At 34.3% G+C, this 24,560-nt stretch overlaps 3 protein-coding genes across 3 annotated transcripts; all 3 read right to left on the bottom strand.

The window, feature by feature from the left end:
* Positions 1-1,283: 1,283 nt before the first annotated feature.
* Positions 1,284-11,165, bottom strand: LOC105783210 (protein kinase and PP2C-like domain-containing protein). The gene is made up of 11 exons (XM_012608524.2): positions 10,804-11,165; positions 10,442-10,726; positions 9,424-9,491; positions 9,064-9,287; positions 7,289-7,340; positions 5,566-6,115; positions 5,276-5,345; positions 4,971-5,190; positions 4,778-4,882; positions 1,957-2,052; positions 1,284-1,666 (listed from the first exon to the last, which is right to left on the bottom strand). The coding sequence occupies exons 1-11, from the start codon at positions 11,081-11,083 to the stop codon at positions 1,472-1,474; spliced, it is 2,145 nt and encodes a 714-aa protein (XP_012463978.1). The 5' UTR covers positions 11,084-11,165; the 3' UTR covers positions 1,284-1,471.
* Positions 11,166-13,324: 2,159 nt separating this feature from the next.
* Positions 13,325-17,293, bottom strand: LOC105782306 (cytochrome P450 98A2). Its single transcript, XM_012606971.2, has 3 exons — positions 16,702-17,293; positions 14,227-14,624; positions 13,325-14,135 (listed from the first exon to the last, which is right to left on the bottom strand). The coding sequence occupies exons 1-3, from the start codon at positions 17,186-17,188 to the stop codon at positions 13,491-13,493; spliced, it is 1,530 nt and encodes a 509-aa protein (XP_012462425.1). The 5' UTR covers positions 17,189-17,293; the 3' UTR covers positions 13,325-13,490.
* Positions 17,294-21,023: 3,730 nt separating this feature from the next.
* Positions 21,024-23,593, bottom strand: LOC105782304 (bZIP transcription factor 17). Its single transcript, XM_012606970.2, has 2 exons — positions 21,796-23,593; positions 21,024-21,639 (listed from the first exon to the last, which is right to left on the bottom strand). The coding sequence occupies exons 1-2, from the start codon at positions 23,423-23,425 to the stop codon at positions 21,203-21,205; spliced, it is 2,067 nt and encodes a 688-aa protein (XP_012462424.1). The 5' UTR covers positions 23,426-23,593; the 3' UTR covers positions 21,024-21,202.
* Positions 23,594-24,560: the final 967 nt, after the last annotated feature.

Below are 24,560 nucleotides of genomic sequence, written 5' to 3'. Positions count from 1 at the left end.
CGAATTGGGGCAAAGTCAGATGAATCAGTCAACTTCTAAATCCAACAAGTCAACTTCTTATTAACTTAGTTTTGAAACCACGCAAAATGAGCGCCAGCATAAAACAAAGCCACAATAAGATGAAAAGGAGAAAGAGACAGACATATAAGCGGTGCGCATGCGTTCATCCTCTCGTTACTCTGCTACAAGTAGAGGATGTATTGTGTAATTATTATACTTGCTTCTCTTTAATGTGATTGTGGAATTTATGTAATATACGTTTTACTTCTCTTTCACTCCTCTATAACTCACCTCTCAATTTTTTTTTCATAATTCTAATTATTTTTGTATTTAGTCTAATGATTAAAGGCTGTTCATTCATAAAATTTACTCGAGTTCAAACTTTTAAGAGAGCAAGTGACAGCTCTTTATTTGAGCGTCTCTCTTTAGATGTAGTGTGTACATATCTACCAACCCTTTAATTTTATAGTATAAAAAAAAGAAGCTACTATCTATGTTCAGGGTTCATAATTATACAAGAAATAAGTTACGATAATATAGACTTGATTTTATTTGTGATTTTATAATTTAAAAATTAAATTTTTACTTAATTAATCTTGGACCAGTTTGGGGGTTCTTGGCTATATGAGAAAGGAGTTACCGTGATATGCACTTGATTTTTTTTGAGATTTTATAATCTAAAAATTAATTTTTTTTACTTAGTTAATTTTGGATTTTTCGAGTTTTACTTTTCCTTTCATTTCCATTTTTCTCTTCCATATTCTTGAAAATTGGGGGGGTTGCTTGATCATCTGCTTATGTTTGTTTTTATCTATTTTTTGAAGGCTTTTCTTGTTGCTTACCTTGCATGTCTTGGGACATAAGTTTTTCTAATGACTATTTTTTTAACCATGTGCAGATTGTATCAAATGCACTAAATTAATATCTTACACTCGAAAGGGCAAATCCAAAGACTTTGACCCCTCTTAGTTCAAATAGGTTAATTACTCTTTCAGTTATCCTAAAAATATTATAATTTAACTCAAAGTTGTTTTAATACAATTCATGCTTTAACCTGCACGATTTCGGCCCTTAATTTAATTAAAAAAAACCCTCTAGCTTCAAAACAAACCTAAAAATATAAAGTTTGATACTTGGTAAGATTAAGTATACAATGATGACATATCTATTTATTTATTTATTTTAAAAAATTGAAGTACATTTTAAAAGACACATACCAGCATTTAAATTTTGATTGTGGAAATTCTTAGTTATGTGTCCAATAATCTAATAATTTAGACCTGTTCTGACCTAAAATCAATTTTATTATTTCAGAATAAAGTATCGACCAAATAAATATAACAATATTAAATGAATATTTTAGAAGCAAAACCAGCTCCTAAAGGCCAAATGCTGTTGCTCATAACATGGACGATTTAATTCATCTTTATTTCAAGCGAATTGAATTCACAAAAAACAATCAAAAACACCCTTAGTAAACTCTCTCTGCTGTGGATACTGGACGAAGGAACACAACAATGACTGTGATGTTATCTTTACTGCCACGTTCTGCAGCTTCCGTTGCCAACCTTTTCGAGCACATTGCCGGCTCTTTAACCGTGTCTCTGATGATGTTTGTCACCTCCATGTCACTCACAACATCCCAGAGTCCATCACTAGCCATTACCTGTCAATCAAACCAAAATCCAGGAACCACATGGGGGCATTAACAGCAATCTTTATCATACAATGTGCATTCATTGATATAGCCAGAAAGCCCTAAAAGTACAATCTACAAATAATTGTTATTGGATGATTGTTCACATTACTTAACTTTTTTTAAAAATTAATTTTTTTTAGTGATAATGTATGGAATGATTAACTTCCATCCACAAGTACAATCTACAAACAATTTTATAGATCACAAGTCCAGTTGTAAACAATCATCCACAATGTACAAATTTTCACCAACATTACCAGGAACTCATCCTCAACTGAAAGTACAGTTTCTGTTATCTCAGGTTCTGCAGTTACAGCAGGCTTCAAATCATCATCACCAATGGAGCGAGTTACCTATGAAAAGACGACTTCATTAGAGGAAGTATTTGGCATGTTTTGAGACAAAAATTTACTAAACTATGCTTTATTGACAACGCATTACCAAATGCCTTGAAAATATGATTAGAAAGTTCTCCAAAGAGTTCTATTCTAAGTTACTGTTTCCAATATCTAATCACTCATATCGTAGAAAACCATCTAACAAAGTGATTGCACTTGTAACACTTTCAAAAGTATAACAGCACGCTCATCTTTTCTTCTTTAACTTGAGTCAAAAACACATGGACATAGACTATGCATGAAGGTTAACATGGTGAATTGCAAGTTTATCTCTTAACAGTGTATAGCCACGAAATACCACAGTAGTAAACTCTAAATTCCAAGTCAAGTTAGAAGTTATTTAAGTTGTTTGATAGAAAGTCATGATGTTCCACTTCCATGTTGATTTATATGTGCTGATGGATTCAATATTCTTGATGTGCTAGTTTTACTTTTGATTGTGGCATAGAAACAGTAGTCTGGAACCTAAACATCATGTAGTGTCTTCAATGGTGACTCCACATCAAATTACCACATGTACACTAGTCACCCAACCCAACTTAATAGCCTAACCAACTGCCTTTTTATTTTGCAATTACAGCCAACCTTCACCAGAAATTGCCACCCACAACTGCACATTTTCAATCGCCATCTCTCAAGCTCCTTATCCTATTTGAGATTAAATCAAGCTATTCAGGCCCTGGGCTTGAAATTTTTTTGTAATTGGCTGTAGCCCTGCCCATGGACATCTCTACTCAGAAAGTGTAAAAAAGTCTATCGCCTTCACCAATCTTTGTATAGTTTGAAATAAAGTCTTCACGCTTGGTTTGGTAGATAGAATTTGGATTGAAGAAGAGTAATTGCGATAATTTAGTGTTTTATAAATAGTCTTAAGGTGGTATAACCTCATTAGATGTTTATGTTGATGATATTGTCGGTATTGAAAGTGATTTTGCAGGTATTTTTATTTGAGATCTTTTCTTTATACCTAGTTTCGAAGAAAGGATTTTGGGTAGCTAAAGTATTTATTGGGCGTTGAAGTGACACAAAGAAGGTTATTTATTTGTCTCAGAGAAAAATATTTTCTTACAGAAACAGGAAAATTGGGGCCAAGCCGTGTAATGCATGAATGATGCCTAACCTACAACTTATCAAAGAAGTGAACCTTTTGAAGACCCTGATAAGACGACTGGTTGGAAAGTTAAACTGGTTTTACTGTGACTCGCCTAGATATTGCTTACTCTGTTATTACTGTAAGTCTGATTCATGTAGTCTCCAACAGCTAATCATTCGAAAACTTTGGAACCAATTTAAAGGCTTCTTGTCTTGCCCGCAAAAGCGATTGTAAGAAGAACATTAGGATAGGTTAAAAACTTATATTTAATACTATACTTTATTTGAACATTCATCAAGGCTATGTTTGGTTCCAAGGAATGAAATATATGAGGGACCTTTCACCAACTTTATCCTGACTTCAAGCTTGAGGACAGGCTCTTTCTCCAAGGGGGGAATCATGTTGCTTTTGTGGGCACGACAAGAAGTCAAAGGCGCGAAAAATGGAAAGAAGACAAATAAGCTTATTTTAGTAATATTCTTAACTAGAATAATTTATTTTAGAAAGTATCTTATTGCATTAAAAGTCTAATTTTAGTTTCCTGTTCTGAAGAATAAAGTAAAGAATGAACCCCATGTATCCTCTATTTAAAGAGATGATTCTAGTAATAAAAGAAGCAGAAGTTTTGTAAAAAAAACCCTAAATGATCTGGGTCTTTCTTTACGCCCTAAGGTTTCGGTCTCCCTTTAATGAGCTGGATCGGTCACAACAATGCATGACAGTTCCATATTCTAATTTCTCAAAAAGTTATCATATCAAGTATCAATATGTTTGTGGAACGCCATGCCAATATCCTATAAGTAGTTAGTTTATCAAAAACAAGATTCATAAAATTTTAATGAATTTATAATGTATTAAACAATGATATGATAACCTCAATATCTAGTACGATATGATAATGTGAAAATTAGATTGGACAAAGCCTATAATATATGTTAACCACTCCGACAAACAACTTTGAAGTGTTTCTTTAGAAAACTGCCATAATGAACTGAGCAGTTGACACATCCTGTTTTTAATTATCCGTGTTGGATTCCTCAACAGATCGTATCACTTCAATTTCCAAAAGAAAATTTTTAACCTTTCAAAAGAAAAAGGAAAAAAAAATATAGCCTGCTTTTCTAAAAAGAATATAAAATTCAATAGTATGCTATTAAGTTGCCAAACAAACAAGTACAGATTCAGAAGATGAAAACTTTGAGCCTAGAATTTGTTGTTGGATAACAATTCATGTTGTATCCTTTTGGCCAAAAAGGAGCTACCTCCCGGGAAAGCAAGTTAAAAGTGGAGTTTCCAACACTTACAGGAAACAAGAAATTATAACCCAACAATAAACAGACAAATTTATGGAATTCAAAAGCTCTAGGTGGAATGAAATATTATGAAAAAGAAATATCCAAACAGCAAGTGTAACTACGAGGTGTGGTTATGAATTATCCATTCTCTTCTTACCATGTTAAAAAGACTTTTCTGCTCTTTATTCTATCAAGCATCAATTTGCAGACCATTAAAGATGTCTGGTAATAAAACTAGTGACAAGGAATGAACTTCTAAGTCAAAATCGAAAAAAATTACAGAGGGGCATACCTGAAGTGCAGCACGACCAACCCTCCAAGTATCAACTTGCCATTTTACCTCCCCCCCTGCACTAACAACACGGTTTCTCTCCTCAGGACAGCTTGCAACATGATCCTAAAATGTCAAAGTCAACTAGTTTTAGAATTGTAACACGCAATAGTTCTATAAAACTGATACAATTCAAATAAATAAGCAAGCTTACCCTACTTAGAGCTACAGGGCACCCTCTTCGACATAAAATTGTCCTGCAGTCACCTGCATTAGCAACAAAAAGCTTGTTCTTAACAATTAGAGCAACAGCTGCAGTGCAGCCAGGATGCCAGTCTTTCTGAATAACCCTCCTTGATTTTCGATGAGAATCAAGTTCATCTCTAAATGCAACATCTGTCCTAACAAATGCTTCCACCAGTGCATCAGCAGGACTGCACTCATATATACACTTATTTAATATATGAATATGGATAATACGTTGAAAGTGGCAAGCATAACAGCCAGGGCGAAGCACACCTGCACATAGAACCTAAGGCTTTCAGAAATTCTGGCAATGCTTGAACTGAAAACTCAGCTGCTGCTGCACCTGCAAGTTTTCCAGAGAACAGAAATTTATATACATTATATAATATATAGGAACAAGAAAACTAGATTCAACCTCAACGCAGACAAATTTAGTAGCTTCAAACAAGGAGAGGGGGGCAGAGAAGTATTTGAATTAATTTCTCAGATAAGATTTACAAGAATTTGTCCTCATATATGATCTCTACTGCATCTTCAGCATTCTGTATCATGGTTTTATGTACCTCTATGGCCATCGAAGATACCAAAAGCATGAACATCCTTCTCATTGCATAGGAAAGGCATAAGAAAGTGCATGTCCTCCATACTCTCCCGTCTTCCACATGTAGCAAAGGATCCCCAAGAAAGCACTAGATGATATGCCAAAGGATCATCAAAACCATCAAGCCACATTCTGAAACCAGAATGTACTCCGAATGAAGCTCCTTTGGATACACATTCTCCCTGGGTTGACCAGTTAATCTTTTCCTGATAGGTATGAAGGTTGTTAACATCATCCATGACTTGATGGACGTGAGAAATGGGAGGCTGGTAAAGAGATAAATCTTCTTTCTCCATTTTCTTTCTTTGTTGCAACATATCATCTAGTTCTAACACGATATCATTGAATGATGGCCTGTTTTGAGGATTTGCATCCCAACACTTTTGAATTAGTGACAGCATACTTGCTGGTACTCCAGACTCAATACCAGCAAGAACTGGACGCAGTCCACCAGAGCTCACAGCTGAAGTAAGTTGCTGCTCAGTATAGTTCATCTCCAGAACAGTGTGGGCCTGCCAGTAGCAAAGAAATCAAAAATAACTACTAAAATTTTAGCAACAACGAGTTGTCAACAGCCACCCAGGATTTGAAAAGTTATTGAGATTAGCTTTGCTGTACCCCAATGACCATGCCCCGCGTTAAAAAATTCAAGCAGAAAATATAAATTAAAGATTGTGGACATGCAGTTTGTTTCTCTCTTCAATTCTAGACATTAAATGACCACTGTGAAACTTACAGAAAATGCAGCTTAAGATTTATTTTTAACAAAATTTGTAAGAAGAGAAACTGTGGTGAGGGAAAATGAGATAGAGAAAAATAGTTGGCTGCATTTTATTCTATGACTGACCGTTTATCATTGGTTAATTCAGATGTAAAAATCATTAAAATTTAGTTGAATTAAAACAATATCACAAGGAAGATGATAAAAAGATATAATTCAACTTATACTTGATTAATGCTACTAATTTTGTTCTCCATGCATGGTCAATGAGGATATTTCTTCAAGCACCAGAAACTCTAACTGTAAGAGCAGATTTTCTTTGTCGCTTTCCCCAACAGTCTCCAAGTGAACGGAATGCAGGAATAGAACCCATGTTAAAATGAGCACAACTTAGAAATTCTTCGTAAAAACTAATGCCTAATTTCCAGCAACTGGAAAATCCATATGAAGAATTTCCTTGTTATATGGACCACAAAGATCTATATGGCTAGGTGACTGGCAGAATATATTAAGATAATAATATGTAACATAATCTGAAACTTTCTCAGTATGCCACTAACAAATAACATAAGCTGGACAGTTGGATTGGACCATTTGGACTTTAGCAAATACAGTGAGTTTAGTTGGTTTGACCAGATTTGAGCAAATTAATTGGAAGCCAGGGAAGTATGAACTCAACCAAACCAAACTGTGGTTCACTGTTCGAACTGGTCAGATTAGATAACATAAGTTACCCATTCAGAGGCCACTAATGCTTGCATATATGTAGAAACTATATTCAACCTTGATTGTTTTCAATGTTTTAAGTACCAACAGCAATAGTTCAACCTAAGAACCAAATAATATGCTTTGTCTTGGAAACTGAAATTTTACTCAATAAGCATAGGCATGAATTATCACATAGCAACTTACTCTCATAATTAACAGAACATGACAAGATAAGCATAACGAAGAAAAGACTGACCTGAGCTTCAGCACGGATATCAGTGTATGGGATAACGCCAGTTAGCAGTTCACTGCAATTAAATGGAAATCAAGCTTCATGGTTATAGCCCTTTGAACAGCAACAAAGCTAATGTTTCACTGCAATTAAGCTACTACTGAATTTAAATGATGCACTGGCAAAAATCACTCCATAATGCATAATCAAAACTAGATTAACCATGCTAGAGCATAGAAATCTAGCTCAAGGTGGTACCTCTTAACAGTTACTGTAACAGTTAATGACAGCACCCAGGCAAAACCAGATTGAGTGATTCACCAAGCGCTATTGTTGTATTGGGTATGTGTCCAGTGCATATTGGAGGCAATGGTGGCGAAAAAAGAACAGATACAGAGATATAGACAATGTGAATACCATAAAACAGTGAAAATGAAAAAGAAAAAAAATGGATTTGACTTTAAGGGCTGTGATTAGGATATTTTTTCACTATCTTGCTCCGACTTTCCATTAAGTACCACCCAAATATAAGGGGGAAAAACCTTAGAAAAATGAACATACATGTTTTAAACACATATCCATACTCGACACTCAACCCCAAGTCCAAACAACATATTCAACATTGATTTCACAATATCTAAATTTTCACATCACAAAGATCCAGCAAAGAAACTAAAATGATTTTGCATTTAAACAGAATGTAAATGAGATTTCTGTATCACAAATCCCAGTTTCTTGCTTAGTAGTTTGCTATATTTTCTCCTAACGAAACCCATCAGCCTCTTTTAAGGCCAAATACCATACATAACAATAAAAGCACCCTTTATTTGCAGCTGATTTAGTCACAAATTTTGGACGACAATATCACCACTATAAATAAATAAGGGTAACCTTCTTGATTAGCTTATTGCTTGGATTTTTCATGAAAAGATGATAACCTGCTACGTAGCTCTCCGTACAAAAATTGGTAAGAATTTCTTAGGGCTAGTGTTTTCCCACATTGAATATTACATTATGACTTCAAAGTAAAACTGGAGCAGGCTGAGGTTAAACTTTAGTGGGTTTATACCAAAACTCATGTTAACATGATTATGACATGAATAAATCATGTTGTATGATGAGTAGACCAGCCAACTCAAGAATAAAAAATAAAAAACAGGATAAGAAAGTTTTCTTAAGTTGGTCCGTTTACTTATCAACTCAGTAATGTCATGTTTAATAACTCATGTAATTTCATTTAATTTTAATTCAAATTTATTCCAAATACTATATTATTACCAAAAGATTAACACAATTTAGTATTTCAATAGGATAAAAGCATAGTTTGCAATTAATCCTTTTAAATAATCATCATTTTGGTCTTTAACCTCTCTATGATTCAATTTAAGTGCTAAACCTCTTCAAATGGTTACATTGCTGTCCTGTTAAAATATCTAATGGAAACATATGGAAATGTTTCAATATCAGAAAAATATAAGTCATGTATGCATCAGCCATTTTTACAAATTAAGAGAGGTACTGAAATAAATCTCCACTACAATTCTAAGGACCAAAATGTTTTAACCCAATTTGAAATATTCTAGAATCTTCCATTGCACTATAAAAAGATAATCTTAGTATTTTAGATTAACAGTTGACAATAACTAATAGTCTATGAGTATGATATGAAATATATCCTTTTTTTTCTCTTTTGTGCTAATCACGTACAATCTATATTGTATGTTAGCATGGCAAGAATCCTTATTCATTAACTATAAACAATCGTTGTTAATAGAAGCTCCAAGAATCCTTATTCTTACTTGATAGACACTCCAAAGCTATAGACATCTGATTTTTCTGTATGTATCTCCTTCGTCAATATCTCAGGTGCCATGTAAATAAGAGTTCCAACCATATTTTTTTTGTGAAACCCACCTGTTGGCTTGCCAGAAGATCTCCAATTCACAGTAGAGACTCTTCTAAGATCTTTCTTATACTCTGCCAAACCAAAGTCAGCTAGGCATGCAGAAAAGTCTCTGTCAAGCTGCATCATATGCATTACTGTAGTTATATAACTTCAAGCTCAAAATTCACTCAATAAAACAAAATTTTCTAATAGTATCCAACACCAACCAGATAATAAGGATAACTAAAGAGATAGATTATAAAAAGAAAATTACAAGAACATTTGCCGGTTTCACATCTCTATGTATGATTCCTTTGTTATGCAGATATTGCAAAGCCTTCGCTGGAAGAAGAAAACAGCAGAAAGAGCACACCATGTAACATCATTTAAAGGGAAATTTTAATAAATTTTGGCCCAATAAAGGGCCAAAAAGGGGGATACACAAAACTTCTAGTATAAATTGTCAAGATAGTATTGTGTTTAAATATATATATATATATATATATATATATTTCCACAAAAAACTGAGGATACTGCAAAATGTTCCAGATCAATAAAATGGTTGCCAGATCCGACATTAACTAATTATTTAACTAGTCACCAAGATAAATAAACAAACTTAAAGCATGCAGTCATCGTGCTACCATATTTGTCATACTACAGTGATCCTTTCTGGCCATCAGGATATCTATAAAATTCTTTGTAGGCACATTATTTCTAAAACCTATTTCTGGTTAGAACAAAACCTAGTACAGCATGCCACAACACCAGTCCTAGGCTAGAATCCACATGGATGCCAAAGTCATTTCAATATAAGATTGATTGAAACAACTTTAACCACCTGAAACTTTAATATATGTTTTCTTAAACCAAGCTTTTAAATTTCTAGCATTGTTTTCAGTCAAAAGATAACCTCAATTTTCACCTTATAAACTAACGAAAAATACTTTGAATAAACCACGCATCAAAAAAAAAAAAATCAAAATTTACAGTAATATCAAGCATTTAACAAAATGGACTCTCATTTACCACCCATTTTAATCCTATATATAAACCCTGATTTCTTTCATCAATTATAGTACCTAAAGCCATTCTCTGTTGTCCAAGCTATGTCAATATGCTATCCAAATCTCCAAGCATATAACTCGGACATAGCTGAACAGAAAATTGAATTCAAAATTCAACAATAGAAGCAGTAAGCGGTATTACCAAACTTGAAAAAGAAAACTTTACTATCACTCTAGCATACTGAAAAAAAAAAAGAAGGGAAATTCTGGAGAAAGCAGATATACCTAACTGGAGCATGATTGACAACGCCTGATCAAGATCGGGAATCCATTCTTCAACGTGTAATTGATGAGCCAGATTAGTTTTCTCATAGAATTCGAAGAAAAACAGATAATTGGGAGGTTTAGCATGAGCGGCGAGGAGAGTTGCTATCCCAGGATGATGTAGCTGGCACAGCAACTGCAATTCCTTGTGAAATTTATCCAATTCCTCCGAGGTAGACAAGATTGGTTTCTTGGCAGCAACTTTCTTTCCATCCAAAATAGCTTCATAAACAACGCTTTCAGCCCCTATTAAAAGTCAAACAAAAGATGAGCAAACTCTGGGTGGAAAAGAAAAGAAATGAAAGAAGAGAAAAGAGAGTTACCTTTAGCAATAGCGGAAAGAAGAGTGAAGGAAGAAGGGGGAAGGTGAAGAGGGATGGAGTTGCTGGAGCAGCAACCTCTAACGCAAGTGTTTGGTTCCACTATGTCTAACCCCATTTTTTCTTGGCCAATTTTCCAATGGGCATCAGCAATAAAGATTAAAGAGTAATGGGATTTGGATATGGGAAATTTCCCGGCAACAGCAGCTTCTTTGGAAATTTCCCAAATCTTTGTGTTTGCTTGGTGTTTTGTATGGTAGTCTACAGGGAGAGCTTCGCCCATCACTTGCTTATCGCGCCCTTTTTTCTATACGGTTAAGATGTGGTTCCAGAACGGGGCTTTAGTGACAAATTGTTGGGAGCGCAGCACAAACTTCGAACTACTGTAAAAGAATTAAAAAATATATATGGTACCATAATTAGTGAAATTATTACTATTTTACTATTTCACACCTAACAAATTTTTTTTATTAATTTAAATATTATTTATTTGGTTACAAAAAAAAAATTTAATGGTAACTATACAGATAATTATCTAACTCTTAATTTTTTATCATATAATTATGAAAAGCTATAAAATAGATACTTCATTATTTGATTTTGTCTTTTATAGTCATCACCTAGCTCATGGTGATTGTTTTAAAATTGACATGATATAATAACTTTAACTCACAACATTTATATATTGTGTGAATTTAGTCTTGATTTAAAAAATCTAACCCTCAACATTTACACATTGTGTAATTTGATCTTATTGTAGTTTTTGTGATCTTCACTTAAAAAACTAAAAAAACAAAAATTTCAGCTAAATCCGATTGAAAATATACAAAAAAAAAATGGAAACACTCTAAATCCTAAGATAATAATTTTCATCTTTTTTTGTTCTTTTAAATTTAGCCTTCAATGTCACAAAGAAAAGCAAAACTAAAAAGGAAAGACTCAATGAAACACCGTCTTCATCGCTGGATTAAATGCAACAAACTCTAACATGTCTCCATTGCCAGATTAGGGTTACAAAGTATTACTGATCAATCGAAAAACATTTAACATCATAACATTTAATAAATTCATCTCAATTAAAAATCATATCAAACATATGCATTTGGTCCTTAAATCGAGTCTCATTCAATCTCAAACATCAAACCCTCAACGTCACAACAAGAAATGGACAGTGAGTGACATCGCGACCTGGAACCCCCAAACTCGCAACGTCAACCCAATATTTAAAAATCTTTGTATTTTAGTGCTCATTCGATCTCATGTTATTAAAATAGCTTTCATAAGCTTGTATAAACCAAAATATGATTGTATAACATGTAATTATATTTTGAACTTAATAATATGTAATTGTTATATTGAATTGTAATTTACCGTAGTTGCTTTGACAACGAATATGACATATTGTAGCTCAGACCCAGTGATCGAGTCGGGTATAAGGTGTTATAATTATAATGTAAACATTATTTTTATTAAATAATATAAATATTATTTAAACTATTTAACGCCATTAAAATATATCAATATAATAATTGTTAAGGGGAGATTAAATTTATTTTAGGAGAAATTTTTAAAGTGTCGTCCGTTGGGAATCGATAGACCCCTCAATGGTGGAGGTATTGTATTCGGGATGTTTGCAGTTAGTCTCAAGTTTTATCTCTCGACTCCACAAAGAGCCCTCATTGGGTTCACAGAGTGGAAGTGTCTTGCCCAACCCACCAAGGAAATGTGAGCATTTGACTTTGGTAGGGTTCAAACTCATGCCCTTATATAATATTAGTGGGTACAAATGGTAGACGGTCCCACTTCGTGAACCCATCGAGGGATTTTTGAAAAATCAAATGACAAAACCCAAGGGTAAAATCGATGTCTCAAGCACAATAATTCCACCATTTTGAAATCTGTCAGCACTCGACGGATGTCACTTCGAAAACTTCTTCCAAAGAAAGTACATTCTCCCAACAATAATGAAATTTATAAACATAATTAAAGCATTTGAATAATATTACGAATATCTATTAATAAAAAAAAAAAGATCTAAGAATTTTGTTTAAGGGTATAGGGGAAGAGAATGTCAAAATTCGAATAATTTCACTTGATATCAACCAAAATTTCATTTTAATGGAAGTTTTTTTGTTATCAAACCTTGAGTTTTGTTAATAATGAAAGTTTAGTTTTAGTGCATATGATTAACATCAAAATAAGAAAAAGAAAATGTTATGGTAGTAAACCAAAACTATGCTACATAGCATGCATACAACTTAAGGAATTTGATACACCTCATGTGATCATGGTTTCCCAAGATAGACTATAACTTCTATTCATCATATCTGATGGGGAATGCTTTTAGAACTCTTCAAGATCGAGTATGATTTTAGTTTTCTGTATGATGTATTTTGATAACATCCCAAGTCTGACATAGGAATTTTGTAAATTTAATGTGTTAACTTAGGAAGAAAAATGTGTAGAGAACCCATTAAATTATTTTACAACAAAGAAACAAAACTTTATATAGTAAGATAATATATAGTATAATGTATCTCACTGCGTTTTTATTTGGTCTTCTTTCACGCGACCGGTCACAAATCACATGAGACATAATTGATAATACAACAGAACTTGCAAAAGAAAAAAGTTCAGAATTCAAAATCTAATGCTAAGAGCAATAAGAATTAGAAGTTTAGGGAAAAAACTTACATATCCGCGGCCACACGTTTGTAGAGATGAGAAGGCAGCCTAGGAGTGGCAATAGCTTGCAATGGAGTCCGCATATAAGCAACCAGTCCAGGGTTTTCAAGCAAGTCAATTTCCTCAGCCTTCACTCCCTCCGCTGTTGTCCAACAAAAGTGGTGCAACAAGTGACCCAACATGGATGTCACCAGGTTGATCCCGAGCTGTGCACCAGGGCACACCCTCCTCCCTGCACCAAATGGAAGCAATCGGAAATCATGACCCTTCATATCCACGTCCTCCTCTAGGAACCGTTCTGGCCGGAACTCTTCAGGGTCCTTCCACACAGCTGGATCTCGGGCTACTGCCCATACGTTAACATGCACGTTTGATCCCTTGGGGATGTCGTAGCCACCGATTTTCACATTTGCATTGGCACGATGGGGTAACATTAGAGGAGTTGGGGGGTGCAGTCTTAGTGCTTCCTTGGCTACGCTTTGAAGGTAAGGCAGATTAGAGAAATCAGTTTCAGACATCACCCTTTCGAATCCTATCACACGATCTAGCTCCTCTTGTGCCTTTTTCTGCACTCTTGGATTCCTAATAAGCTCAGCCATTGCCCACTCGACTGAGATTGCTGTTGTGTCCATGCCTGCAGTAATCATGTCCTGCATATTCCATTTACTTGTAAGAATTGACTTTGCTTGATGGCTATGGACCCTAACTTGATAACAATCTCCAAAACATAAAGATGCTTACCCAAAGAAGTCCAATAATAGTGTCCTCGCTAAGGTCATACTTGTCTTGCAACGTAAGCAAGGCATCAACAAAATGCTGCTTGGCTCCGCCGCTCTTTTGGCGGGCTAGGGTGTGCTCCTCCATGATAGCTCGGGTGAGACGATCCCTCCTTGCCCCATGCTTGGCGAAAGCCTCCTCCTCCAATGGAAACATCCAACGAAGCCATGGAATGTGTTCAGCCATGGCGAGTGATGCACCTAGCTTAAGCCCATTAGACACAATGGCCTTGAATTCATGGCCTTGCTCATCCATTATGCCATCGGAGTTCACAAAACGCTTCCCAAATGCTAGCCTTGTTATGTTGTTGAATGCCACTGCTCCTAAGTATATCCTTACTTGCAAAGTTTTACCCAGGCTTTCTGCTTGGATTCAAGTCCAATCAACATTCAGATATTGTTGGAATGCCACAAAATTAGCTTATACAAGAACCTCTATTATTTCAACCAAAGAAATACTAGTCTAGGTAGTCTAACCCTTATGTGTTTTTGTTAATACCAGTCTTTGTTCCATGTACAAAAAAAAAAAAAAAGAACCTATATTATTTCAGATTTATGGTAAATGTTAGGAATAAAAGAACACCATCAATAATTTTAATCATTGAATTAAAGAGTCTTTAGATTGAATTGATCAGTCAAAAGAGAACCATTTTCAAAGAGATCAAGTGAAATACCAAAAAGCTTGGGTGATAAAATTTGAGGGTGGGTTATTTTTTCCCTTTAGGTTGAAAAGAAAATGGAAGGTTCTAATTTCAGAAACTATCCTGTTAGGAGAGTTAATCACAAACCTCGAAAATAAATTAATCTAAAAAATATCAAAAAGAAAAATAAAAAATTGTTAACGTTTCAAACAAGAGAAGAAAAGTTGTTCAACAATTCTAGTCAAGAAACGTATTCATGCCTAATAAAAGTGGTTGCAACGTCAAACAGAAAGAGGTCAAAAACATCACCTAAACCCAACTCTAATTATTATATTTATTTACAAAAAAAAAAAAAAACATCACCTAAACCCATCTCTAATTATAAATTTATTTATTTAAGTTTTGATTTTTTATTTTCACAGAATAACCAGAATTAGCAAGGAGTAGCTAAACATTTTCTCTCATACCAATTAACTCATTTGAAATGAATACCCCAAAGATTTTTCAATGTCACGAAAATAAATTAAGAATTTATAAACTTACTTTCTTTAAAAAATTAAGAAAAAAGTTTTCTATCTCTTAAATATCTTCCTCTGTTAATTTAGATTTAAAAATAGTTATTAAAGAAAACATGGTACTCAAGTACATTTGTGGTTCACTTGCGTATTCCTTGTGGTCCATATATACGCAATAAGATTTGTTAGAAGCCTATAGGTCTAGGAAGACATGTGAAAGTTTTAATGTACAATTTGTACTGTGAATTCAAGAGTGTTAAAGTGTATTATTTTTTTAGGGGTTGAAATGGCTTATAAATAATTCTAGATATTATATAAAAAATTTGATAAAAATTTATAATGAGATTGTTGTTTAAAATAAAAGTTAAAAGATTTAACAAATTAATAATAGTATGTAAGAAGAGGTAAGTTCCAACATATTTAAAATCACTTAAAAAACTATAAATAATTTTGAATATTATATAGATAAATAATAATAATAATAATTAAAACTTGTATTTTCACCTAAATTTAAAGCCTGCTTTATATTAGGAATCAAACTTGAAATATGGATTTGAATAAATCTGAATAATCATTACCTGAACCTAATTTGATTATATATTTTTTATATATTATGTAAATTAATTATTCCATATGAATACTAAATACATTATACTATAATATAACAAATGAATTTCGTCCCAAAAATATAACAAACGAAAAAATATATTAAATAAAAGTTTATGCCTAAAAGTTTAGTAAAAAATACAAAATTCTAAATATTAAATAAAAGATATATAACTAAAAATAAATGATTCTAAATAGTTTTAAATTAACAAATTATAAATAGAAAAAACTTAAATAAAATTAGAAACTCATAAAATCAAATTTAAATAAATATCCATAAATTCTACCTTAATTCGATCCATCAACATCTATACGCTTAACTATTGTTCAAAGCATCTACCAAAAAAAAAAAAAACTCTTTTTCAAAGCAGAATTGAACCGCGTCTCTACTGTGTTGACTCTAGATGCTGATTCCTTTATCTATCTATCTATCTATATATATATACACACACACACATTAGCTTAGACTAAAAGACGATAAAAGTATTTCTTATAAATTAAAGATTAAAATATTAATTTTAACAAAAGTTACAATTTTATCTTTTCATTAATAACGTTTTATATATCTATCTAGTTACTTATTGCTTTCAACTTTATAATAAAACTTGTTTAAAAAAACAATGAAATAATTAAAAAAAAAAGCAATGTTAAAGAAAGGAGAAAAATAAATATGATTACCAGGATTGGTGCAGTCGAGAAAGATGGATTCAACCATGGCGGAAACCTCATCTTCTCTAATAGGTCTCAAAGCCTCAAGCCTCTTCGGAGAGAAAAGCTCCAGCGTGCATACTTTCCTTACCTTAACATAATGAGGTCCATAATCGGCCCATATAAGGTCCTGTCCATCTCTGCTAAACTTGGCTGCCGATCTACTCCGATGCCTATCAGCTAACTGTTGATCATGCTCTTTCAAAACTTCCCTAGCCAGTTCCGAATTCGACACGATCACGTTGAGAGTGGAACCAAACCAAACAGATATAATGGGGCCGTACACCTGCGCCCATTCCGCAAAACACCGGAACCTAATAGGCTTTATGTCGTAAAGGTTGCCGACCACCGGCCATGGGCGTGGACCTGGTGGGAGCTTGAACCTTAGCCATTGGTAAAGCTTGTACGTTAAGAAGAAGGCGATGATGGAGACGGTGAGTATTAGAGGAAGACTCATTTTTATTTGATTTAATTTTGAAATTTTTTTGGTTCCTTTGATAAAGGGGTTCTGGGGCGAAGTTGGTATAAGAGGGAACGAGAGAGAGAAGGGAGGCGGAGTTGGTGAATTGAATTTTCAAGAGTTTTGGTCCATTTGAGAGTGACTGATATCTTCACCTGTTCAATGCAAATGGGTTGTGGTAAAGGGCAAATGGGATTAGGACACATCAGCGCTATGGTTGGTGGATTGCGGTAGGTTTGGTAATATAATAATAATGTTTGATTTGAGTGGAGGTGGTGCGGTGGGTGAGGTCAGAAATGGAAAGAAAGTTATGGGGAAGGAAGCAATGGTTGGTGAGATGGTGGTGGGATCTCCTAATCCTAAAGTGACCAAAGAAATCATATCAGCTTAATTTTGAAAATGTTTCTTAGATAGATGAAATAATAAAAAGAAGCTTGTATCTTAATTTAATAATAATTAACAAAAAAAAAAAACAACCTAGTTCCAAGTTCAAAGACCACAGGCCTATTTGCATGGAAAAGAATAAAAAGTATTAAAGAGGGTCAATTTTTCAAATTTATCGATTAAAATTATATTAATCCTAATAATAGTTGAATCTTGAAATGAAAATTTTGAGAATTAAAAGGTATAATAATTTTTTAGCTCTTACTCTTTACAATTTTGTCAAGTCATTAATCTTTTATCTTTTACAAATCGGAGTGTTAGAAATTGTAATAGTGTTGTTCAATTTCGAAAGGAAATATTAAATGTTTACTGAAATAATTTATATTTCATTGTACATTTTAAGTTAGATACTAAAATTAATAAATTAGAAGTAAATCTATTTAAAAATTATGTTATTCATTCAAATTCGAAGATCTGTCAAATTTTATAAAGATTTGGATTAGAAAATGAAGCTTAAAATATGAGCTTTAACAAAAAAAGATAAGCCTATTTTAAAAACAAATCGAACATTGGATGGAGATTCTCAAGCTGGATTCGAGCCAGCTAAATACAAATAAATGTTTAATATTTCATTTTAGATATAATAATTTTTTCTTTCCTAACACTCCTGGTTCTAAGAAATCCTAGATTACTAACTTTTTAGAGATACGTGAAACCAGCTATCTTGGCTACTCGATTCACCATAAACGTGTTAGTAAGGAGGACTATGCTTTGATTGTTGAGAGACTCTGCTACAAACTTAGGGGATGGAAAGCTAATCTCCTCTCTCCTGTCGGAGGTCTCGTTCTTATTAAAATCTACTAGGCTTATCTAGGGGTGTTCATTCGGTTAACCAACCGGTTAACCGACCCGAAATAACATTAACCGAATTAACTGACCTTTCAAAATCTTTAACCGTTAACCGAACCGAAATTTTTTTCAAAAAAATTAACCGAACTGAAATTTTTTCGGTTAATTCGGTCGGTTAACCGAATTAACCGAAAATTATATGTTTTTTTTTATTTTTGGTTAAAAATTAACCGAATTAACCGAATTAACCGAATTACCCGAATTACCCGAATTACCCGAATTACCCGAATTACCCGAACTAACCGAATTACCCGAATTAACCAAATTGAACCACTACATAATTAAATTATTTTTAGACTTTTAGACTTTAGTTTTAGTCTTAGTTTTAAAATTTTATTTTTATTTATTAAATTATTTGTAATTTAATTTTATGATTGGGTTGAGTTGGGTAATTGGGTTGGGTTAAATACTTGGGTTTATATTGGGTTTAGATGAATAGTGGGCATATTTATATATTATAATTTTATTTATTAATTTTTTCGGTTAACCCACCGGTTTCAAACCGAATTAACCGTTAACCGAAAAATCAAAAATAATTAATCGATTTTCGACGAAAAAATTTGGTTAACCAATCGATTAATGTAATTCGTCGGTTAACTGAATTTTTTCGATTTTACCCGAATTTTGCACACCCCTAGGCTTATCCTCCTTATTTCATACAATGTAAGGTGTTGTCAAGCATATGTTCTGCCATCGATCATAGGAACCGTAATTTCCTATGGGGTAGGACAAAATCATACTCTAGACTTCACCTTAACAATTGGGCCACTATTTCTCATTCTAAAAGGGTTGGAGGTCTTGGCATCCGCCAAGTGAAAGCACAAAACAAAGCTCACCTCTCAAAATTCTGTCGGCATCTTGTAAATTCCAGCTTTGACCTTTGGGCTCAAATCCTTCAAGCAAAATATCTTAGTAGTTCGAACACTAAGTCCAATACCTCGGTCACCTGGAAAGCTCTCTAGAGTGTCCAACATATTATCGAAAATGGTGTTCGTTGGATTATTAAGGATTGTTCCCTTATTTATGACCTTTCCTCCCTAATGAAGATTACTTCTTGGTTAAAGATTTTTATACTGGTTCTTACAATACCTCTTTTGACCTTCTGAACACCATTAAGAATGGTATTCTTGTGTATCCTCTTCCTCTCTTCACTGATGGTCTTGATGTTTTGTGTTGGAACACCTCCCCCAATGGTGTTTTTCAATTAAATCAACTTATCACATTGCTTCAAACCTTATCAATCCTCCTCGAAGTTCGGGAAATTGGTTGTGGATTTGGAACCTAAAAGTTCCACCTAAACTCTCCTCCATTTGGCAAATTGTTGGTTCTTTTCTATCAACTCGATATTTCCTCCGTGCCCGAGGTCTCGACATCCCTGCTGAATGGCTTTCTGTAATTCTTTTCCTGAGACAACTGATCGTCTCTTCCGTGAATGCTCGTTCACCATTCATCTTTGGAGTCTTCTTCCCCATCCCTCTTCGACGAGGGAATGGGTTTTCCTCCCTCCTTTTCCCGGATTGGCTTAAAAATAATTTGACTTTGAAATCATCCCCACCTCAACATCACATCCCTTGGCTAACCATGTTTACCTTTTTCCTTCGTAGCATTTGGATTGCTAGGAATGCAATTATCTTTAATAATCCCTTAAATGCCAACGACATTCGATAAAGAGCCATCTCTCTTGCTGTGGAGTACTTTGCTATTTCGCATAAAGCCATCCTCGTTGGGAAATTTGGGAGCTGCGAGTGTGGGAGTTATTATTCGTGATGATAATGGTACCTGGATTGCTGGATGTCATCATTATTGGGGCAACACTTTGAATATCATGGCTGAACTTTGGGCGTTTTAAGGGATGATCTTTTACTTGCCCATAGAATACATATTTTCAATGTTATTTGTTGAGGAGATTCCTAAATAGTCAACTTCAACATACCTTCAAGGGTAATCGTTGCGCCCATGCTTTAGCTAAACCTTAAAGTCATGTTAATCCTAGCCTTTTATCTTATGCTAGGTTCTCTGAAGACTTTTATGTAGTGTATTTTAATATCTCAGATTTCATGGACTCAATCAACACACATTTGTATCACACTCGTTTCTATTAAATAAAGCTATCCTTTTATGACCCCAAAAAAAATTTATATTACTAAGGAATTTGCATTTTATATAAAAAGATTTATAAATTAAGTAATAGATTTTCATTTTCCTCCTTATTTTCAACTCTCTTTTACCTTTTCATAATCACACTAATAAAATATAAATATTTTTTTTCTGTCTTTTCATTATTCATTCTACCTTCCAAGCAGAAGCTTTAGCTTCAACTAAAAGCATCACCAGTCGGGTCATGATGTTTTATTTTTCCTTCACTTTCTCTAATTTATTTATTTCTCTTCTAAACAAAGATAATCAAACATAAAGTAGAAGTATAGCTACAAAATTCTCCATATTGATGATGGCCAAAAAACCATCTCCATATTGATTGGCAGAGGCATCATACTATGGCTCTAAAAACTGAGCAAATATTACTATATTAGTACCCATGAGCAGGAAAGCCAAAAGGTTATGGATATTGAAGAACACAAATCCAAAAGTACATAGAGGTTAAACTGTTATAGAAGTTGTTCCTAGCCACTATATCTAATAATTACTTATACCATTATATATATAAATATATATATAAACACTACAAGCCGAAGTAGCAGTCCTTTTTCTCTTATCCCTTTAAGCAGTCACCAGATGAAGACCAGATCTCGGAAGCCCACAAGAATACGTAACATACTTGACGCTATCTAAGAGCACAACAACAAAGATCCGAGAGAGCGATTTTGGTACAATCATGTCATCCATATCGCCATCACCAGCCTCTCTGGGATCAATAAGCACAGAAACTACCATAGAAGAAGCTGTTTTGTTACCTTGAAGATTTTGCTTTCCGGAATTTCTTCCAACATGCTCCTGGGTTATGTTCAGATCAGATCGAGAGAGAGGAACAGGATGACCATGGAGAATCCTTCTGTTTCTACCCTTGTTAAGCTGGGTAGCATTCTGACGATTTTTGGCAGATTCAGTGGTAACTGAGGATGCTGGAACAATGGCTCCCGGAGCAGAGGCATCAAACTGGAACACTTCGGTGCACATGCCCGAACTCAACATCGGTCCTAAAACAAAGGACAAGAAACAATCAACTTACTACATGACACATACAACAAGTGTAGAGTTGGGAGCATTACACCTACAGTCCAATTTTATAGAACATTCACATCCAGAAAAGCACCCAACATGCATATTAGCAAATGTAACAGTAAAAGAATTACCTGCCACTCCTTCCCGGAACCACTGCTGCATCTTACCATCGGCAGCAGTTGACCTGATATGGTCCTTCAAAGCATCAGCAGAGCCTGAAGAAAGAGCCATCGGTCTTTCTGCAGGATTTCTATATTCACGTGAATGCTTTCCTCCATTCTCTCTGGCATTAGGAATGGCCAGTGCTGGAGAGAAATTCTTAGGAATGGCCAAACCTGTCTCCTTATTCTTTCTTTCAGAAGCCTTATGTGAGGCCAAAGCTTTCTCACTGGCTAGAACTGAATGAATTATCAGATTGCCATCAATTTTCACAAGCTTATCATTTCTCGGTACATATAACGAAGCAGTGAGAGGCTCACTAACATTTTTTATATAATCAGGTGCACTTTGTGCACCAGTCTCTTTGCGCTCACCACCAGACTCTGAGCGTCTACCATGAACTCTATTGCTAATGTTAAAATCACCGTAAGAAAATGCTGCATCCCTACTATACTTAGATCTATTTAAATGACTATCAACTCTCAAAACTCTCCCACGATGCACCTCGTAAAACCCATCTCCAACAAAACCAGGCCCAGATCCAACAGGGGTATTATCGTATCTTACGTTCATAATGGGGACCAAACCACTAAACAATAATATGAAAAACAACATTCCCAGAACACTAACACTAGCAACCTTCTTAGTTTTGCTCTCATTCTTTTTAGCTTTGGAAGCTGGCCTTGATTGTTGCTGTGTTTTCAACCTAGGAATAGGTATCAATGGCACCTGAGACCCAGGAGGCTTCATCATATACGGCGGACCACAGGGCATCCAAGGGTATGCGACTGGTGGATACATCGGCAAAGGCACTGGCTGCGGAGGGCACATTCCAGCGCTTCCACCACCAGCACCACCGGTACTTAATTGCTGTCTCAAGGTAGCATTTTCAGCCATAAAAAAGGCTATCTTATTATTCAAGTCGGTAATCGTAGAATGCATTGTTCTGACCTTGTCTTCCAGCTCTTCCACGTAATGCTTCTTCCGCTGCCTTGATAGCTGCGCACTCTCTCTGTTCCTCAGGAGCCTGGCCTTCCTTTTCTCCTCCTCTTCGCTCAGAGAATTTAACTTATTATCAGAGTTGGATTTATAATTGTCAGTCAGCAGCGATGATGATCTTCTACACTTGATGGAATCAGTTTCTTCATTACCTTTCTTTCTTTTAGACACTCGCCTTTTCCCCAATTCTTCAACATCAATCTTTTGATCCATGTTATTCCCAGAATCCGGCGATGTAACATTCGTGTCATCGGAAACGGCCGAACCACAATTTCCGGAGCCTAGAGAGGAGATAGGAGAATGGGAGTTGCCGGAAGAATTGGGGCCGCTGAAACTGTCAAGTCCCGGGGAGGAAGAATTGAGGTACCTTTCCACGTACGATTCGGATGTGAAAGCGGGTGCGCCGGAAGAATCGGGCATGATGAGATGGTCGGAATCGGAAGGGAAGTACAATTCGTCGAAATCGTCGAAGGTAAGCTGGAAATCATCGTTTTCGTCGAGAGGAAACCCTAGATCTGAGGAGAGATACAACGGATCCATTGGTGGAATGGCCAGCGATTCAAGTTCGGAGCCCATTTGTGGTTCCAACGGCGATTCCGCCATTGAAATCTGGCTTGCGGAGAAAATACAGAAGGGGCTTAATGCGTGAATTGATGGAGGAAAGACCAAGACTTTTGAATTAGTCTTAGAATGAAGGAATTGGGGAAATGGCAGATTTTAGTGGTCTTTTCGTTTCGTTCCCTTTTTGGAAAGGTCCGAAGACTTTCCTTCAACGTTTGGGCTCTGCCGCGTGGGCGGCCCCCTTTTTTTATTTCCTATTGGTTTTTTTAACAGAGTTAATTGCACAAGAAGTTTCCTAATTATGATCTTCATCTAAATTGTTGTCCAAATTTCAAAATATTCTAATTGTATCTTTAAATTAATGATATTATATTAATTAAGTCCTTTTATCCTTAAAATCGTTAATTTAACAATTAAATGATACTCAAATCTTATGCATTTAAATTTTAAATGAATGATTTTAAAAAAATAAAATGTTGCCATATAACAAGTAAAACTAAAAATAAAGTAATATTGAAAAAAATGTGAACGATAAAACTCGTGAAAACTTTGAAAACTTCAAAACTAAGTTTTTTAAAACATTCATTTTTACAATATTCATTTTTCTTAAATTTTTCATTTTAAATTATGTCATATAAGATCTTATATGTCATTTAACGATTAAATCAATGATTTTATTAGGGAAGGACCTAATTGATATAACATTAATAGTTTAAGGATGTAATCCGAATGATTTAAAGTTTAGGGACCAATTTAAAATGATGGTCATAAATTGGGAATGTTTGACTAATTAACTCTTTTTAATAATATAATAGTTTTTATCTTTTAGGTAAACTACATTGATGGTCACAGAGTTATTAGTAAGTTTTTTAGTTACACAACTATGAATACAAAATGATTATCAAACTATTTAACATTATTTTTTAGTCACAAGTCGTTAAATGTTTATCGGAAAGATAACATGATAGCTTTTAAAATTGGCATAACAACAAATTTACCCATCAACGTTTACACATGGTCATGGTGTCAATTTGGTTTTAATTTTAAAATTTAACTTTCAATGTTTACATATTACCTATATTTATCACGCTTTCTATATAAAAATTTATTAAATAAACTATGTGTAAATTAAAAATAAAAACAAAATAGTAAAAAATCATGTTTATTGTTAAACTAG

Source organism: Gossypium raimondii, chromosome 13, assembly GCF_025698545.1.
Source record: "Gossypium raimondii isolate GPD5lz chromosome 13, ASM2569854v1, whole genome shotgun sequence".
Classification (NCBI taxonomy): domain Eukaryota; kingdom Viridiplantae; phylum Streptophyta; class Magnoliopsida; order Malvales; family Malvaceae; genus Gossypium; species Gossypium raimondii.
Note: the sequence above shows the minus strand (reverse complement) of the source record. Positions and strands in the feature narration are given on the sequence as shown.

What these genes read in the sequence shown, in the direction of transcription:
- LOC105782304 (XM_012606970.2), bottom strand. Translation starts at nt 23,425, where the DNA reads ATGGCGGAATCGCCGTTGGAACCACAAATGGGCTCCGAACTTGAATCG. An exon ending in GTTCCGGGAAGGAGTGGCAG is followed by an intron (nt 21,640 to 21,795) that starts GTAATTCTTTTA and finishes CCTTTGTTTTAG; the next exon opens with GACCGATGTTGAGTTCGGGC.
- LOC105782306 (XM_012606971.2), bottom strand. Translation starts at nt 17,188, where the DNA reads ATGAGTCTTCCTCTAATACTCACCGTCTCCATCATCGCCTTCTTCTTA. An exon ending in TCTCGACTGCACCAATCCTG is followed by an intron (nt 14,625 to 16,701) that starts GTAATCATATTT and finishes GAATCCAAGCAG; the next exon opens with AAAGCCTGGGTAAAACTTTG. An exon ending in CTATTATTGGACTTCTTTGG is followed by an intron (nt 14,136 to 14,226) that starts GTAAGCATCTTT and finishes TGGAATATGCAG; the next exon opens with GACATGATTACTGCAGGCAT.
- LOC105783210 (XM_012608524.2), bottom strand. Translation starts at nt 11,083, where the DNA reads ATGGGCGAAGCTCTCCCTGTAGACTACCATACAAAACACCAAGCAAAC. An exon ending in ATATCCGTGCTGAAGCTCAG is followed by an intron (nt 6,116 to 7,288) that starts GTCAGTCTTTTC and finishes TGCTACTGGCAG; the next exon opens with GCCCACACTGTTCTGGAGAT. An exon ending in TATCTTCGATGGCCATAGAG is followed by an intron (nt 5,346 to 5,565) that starts GTACATAAAACC and finishes GAAAACTTGCAG; the next exon opens with GTGCAGCAGCAGCTGAGTTT.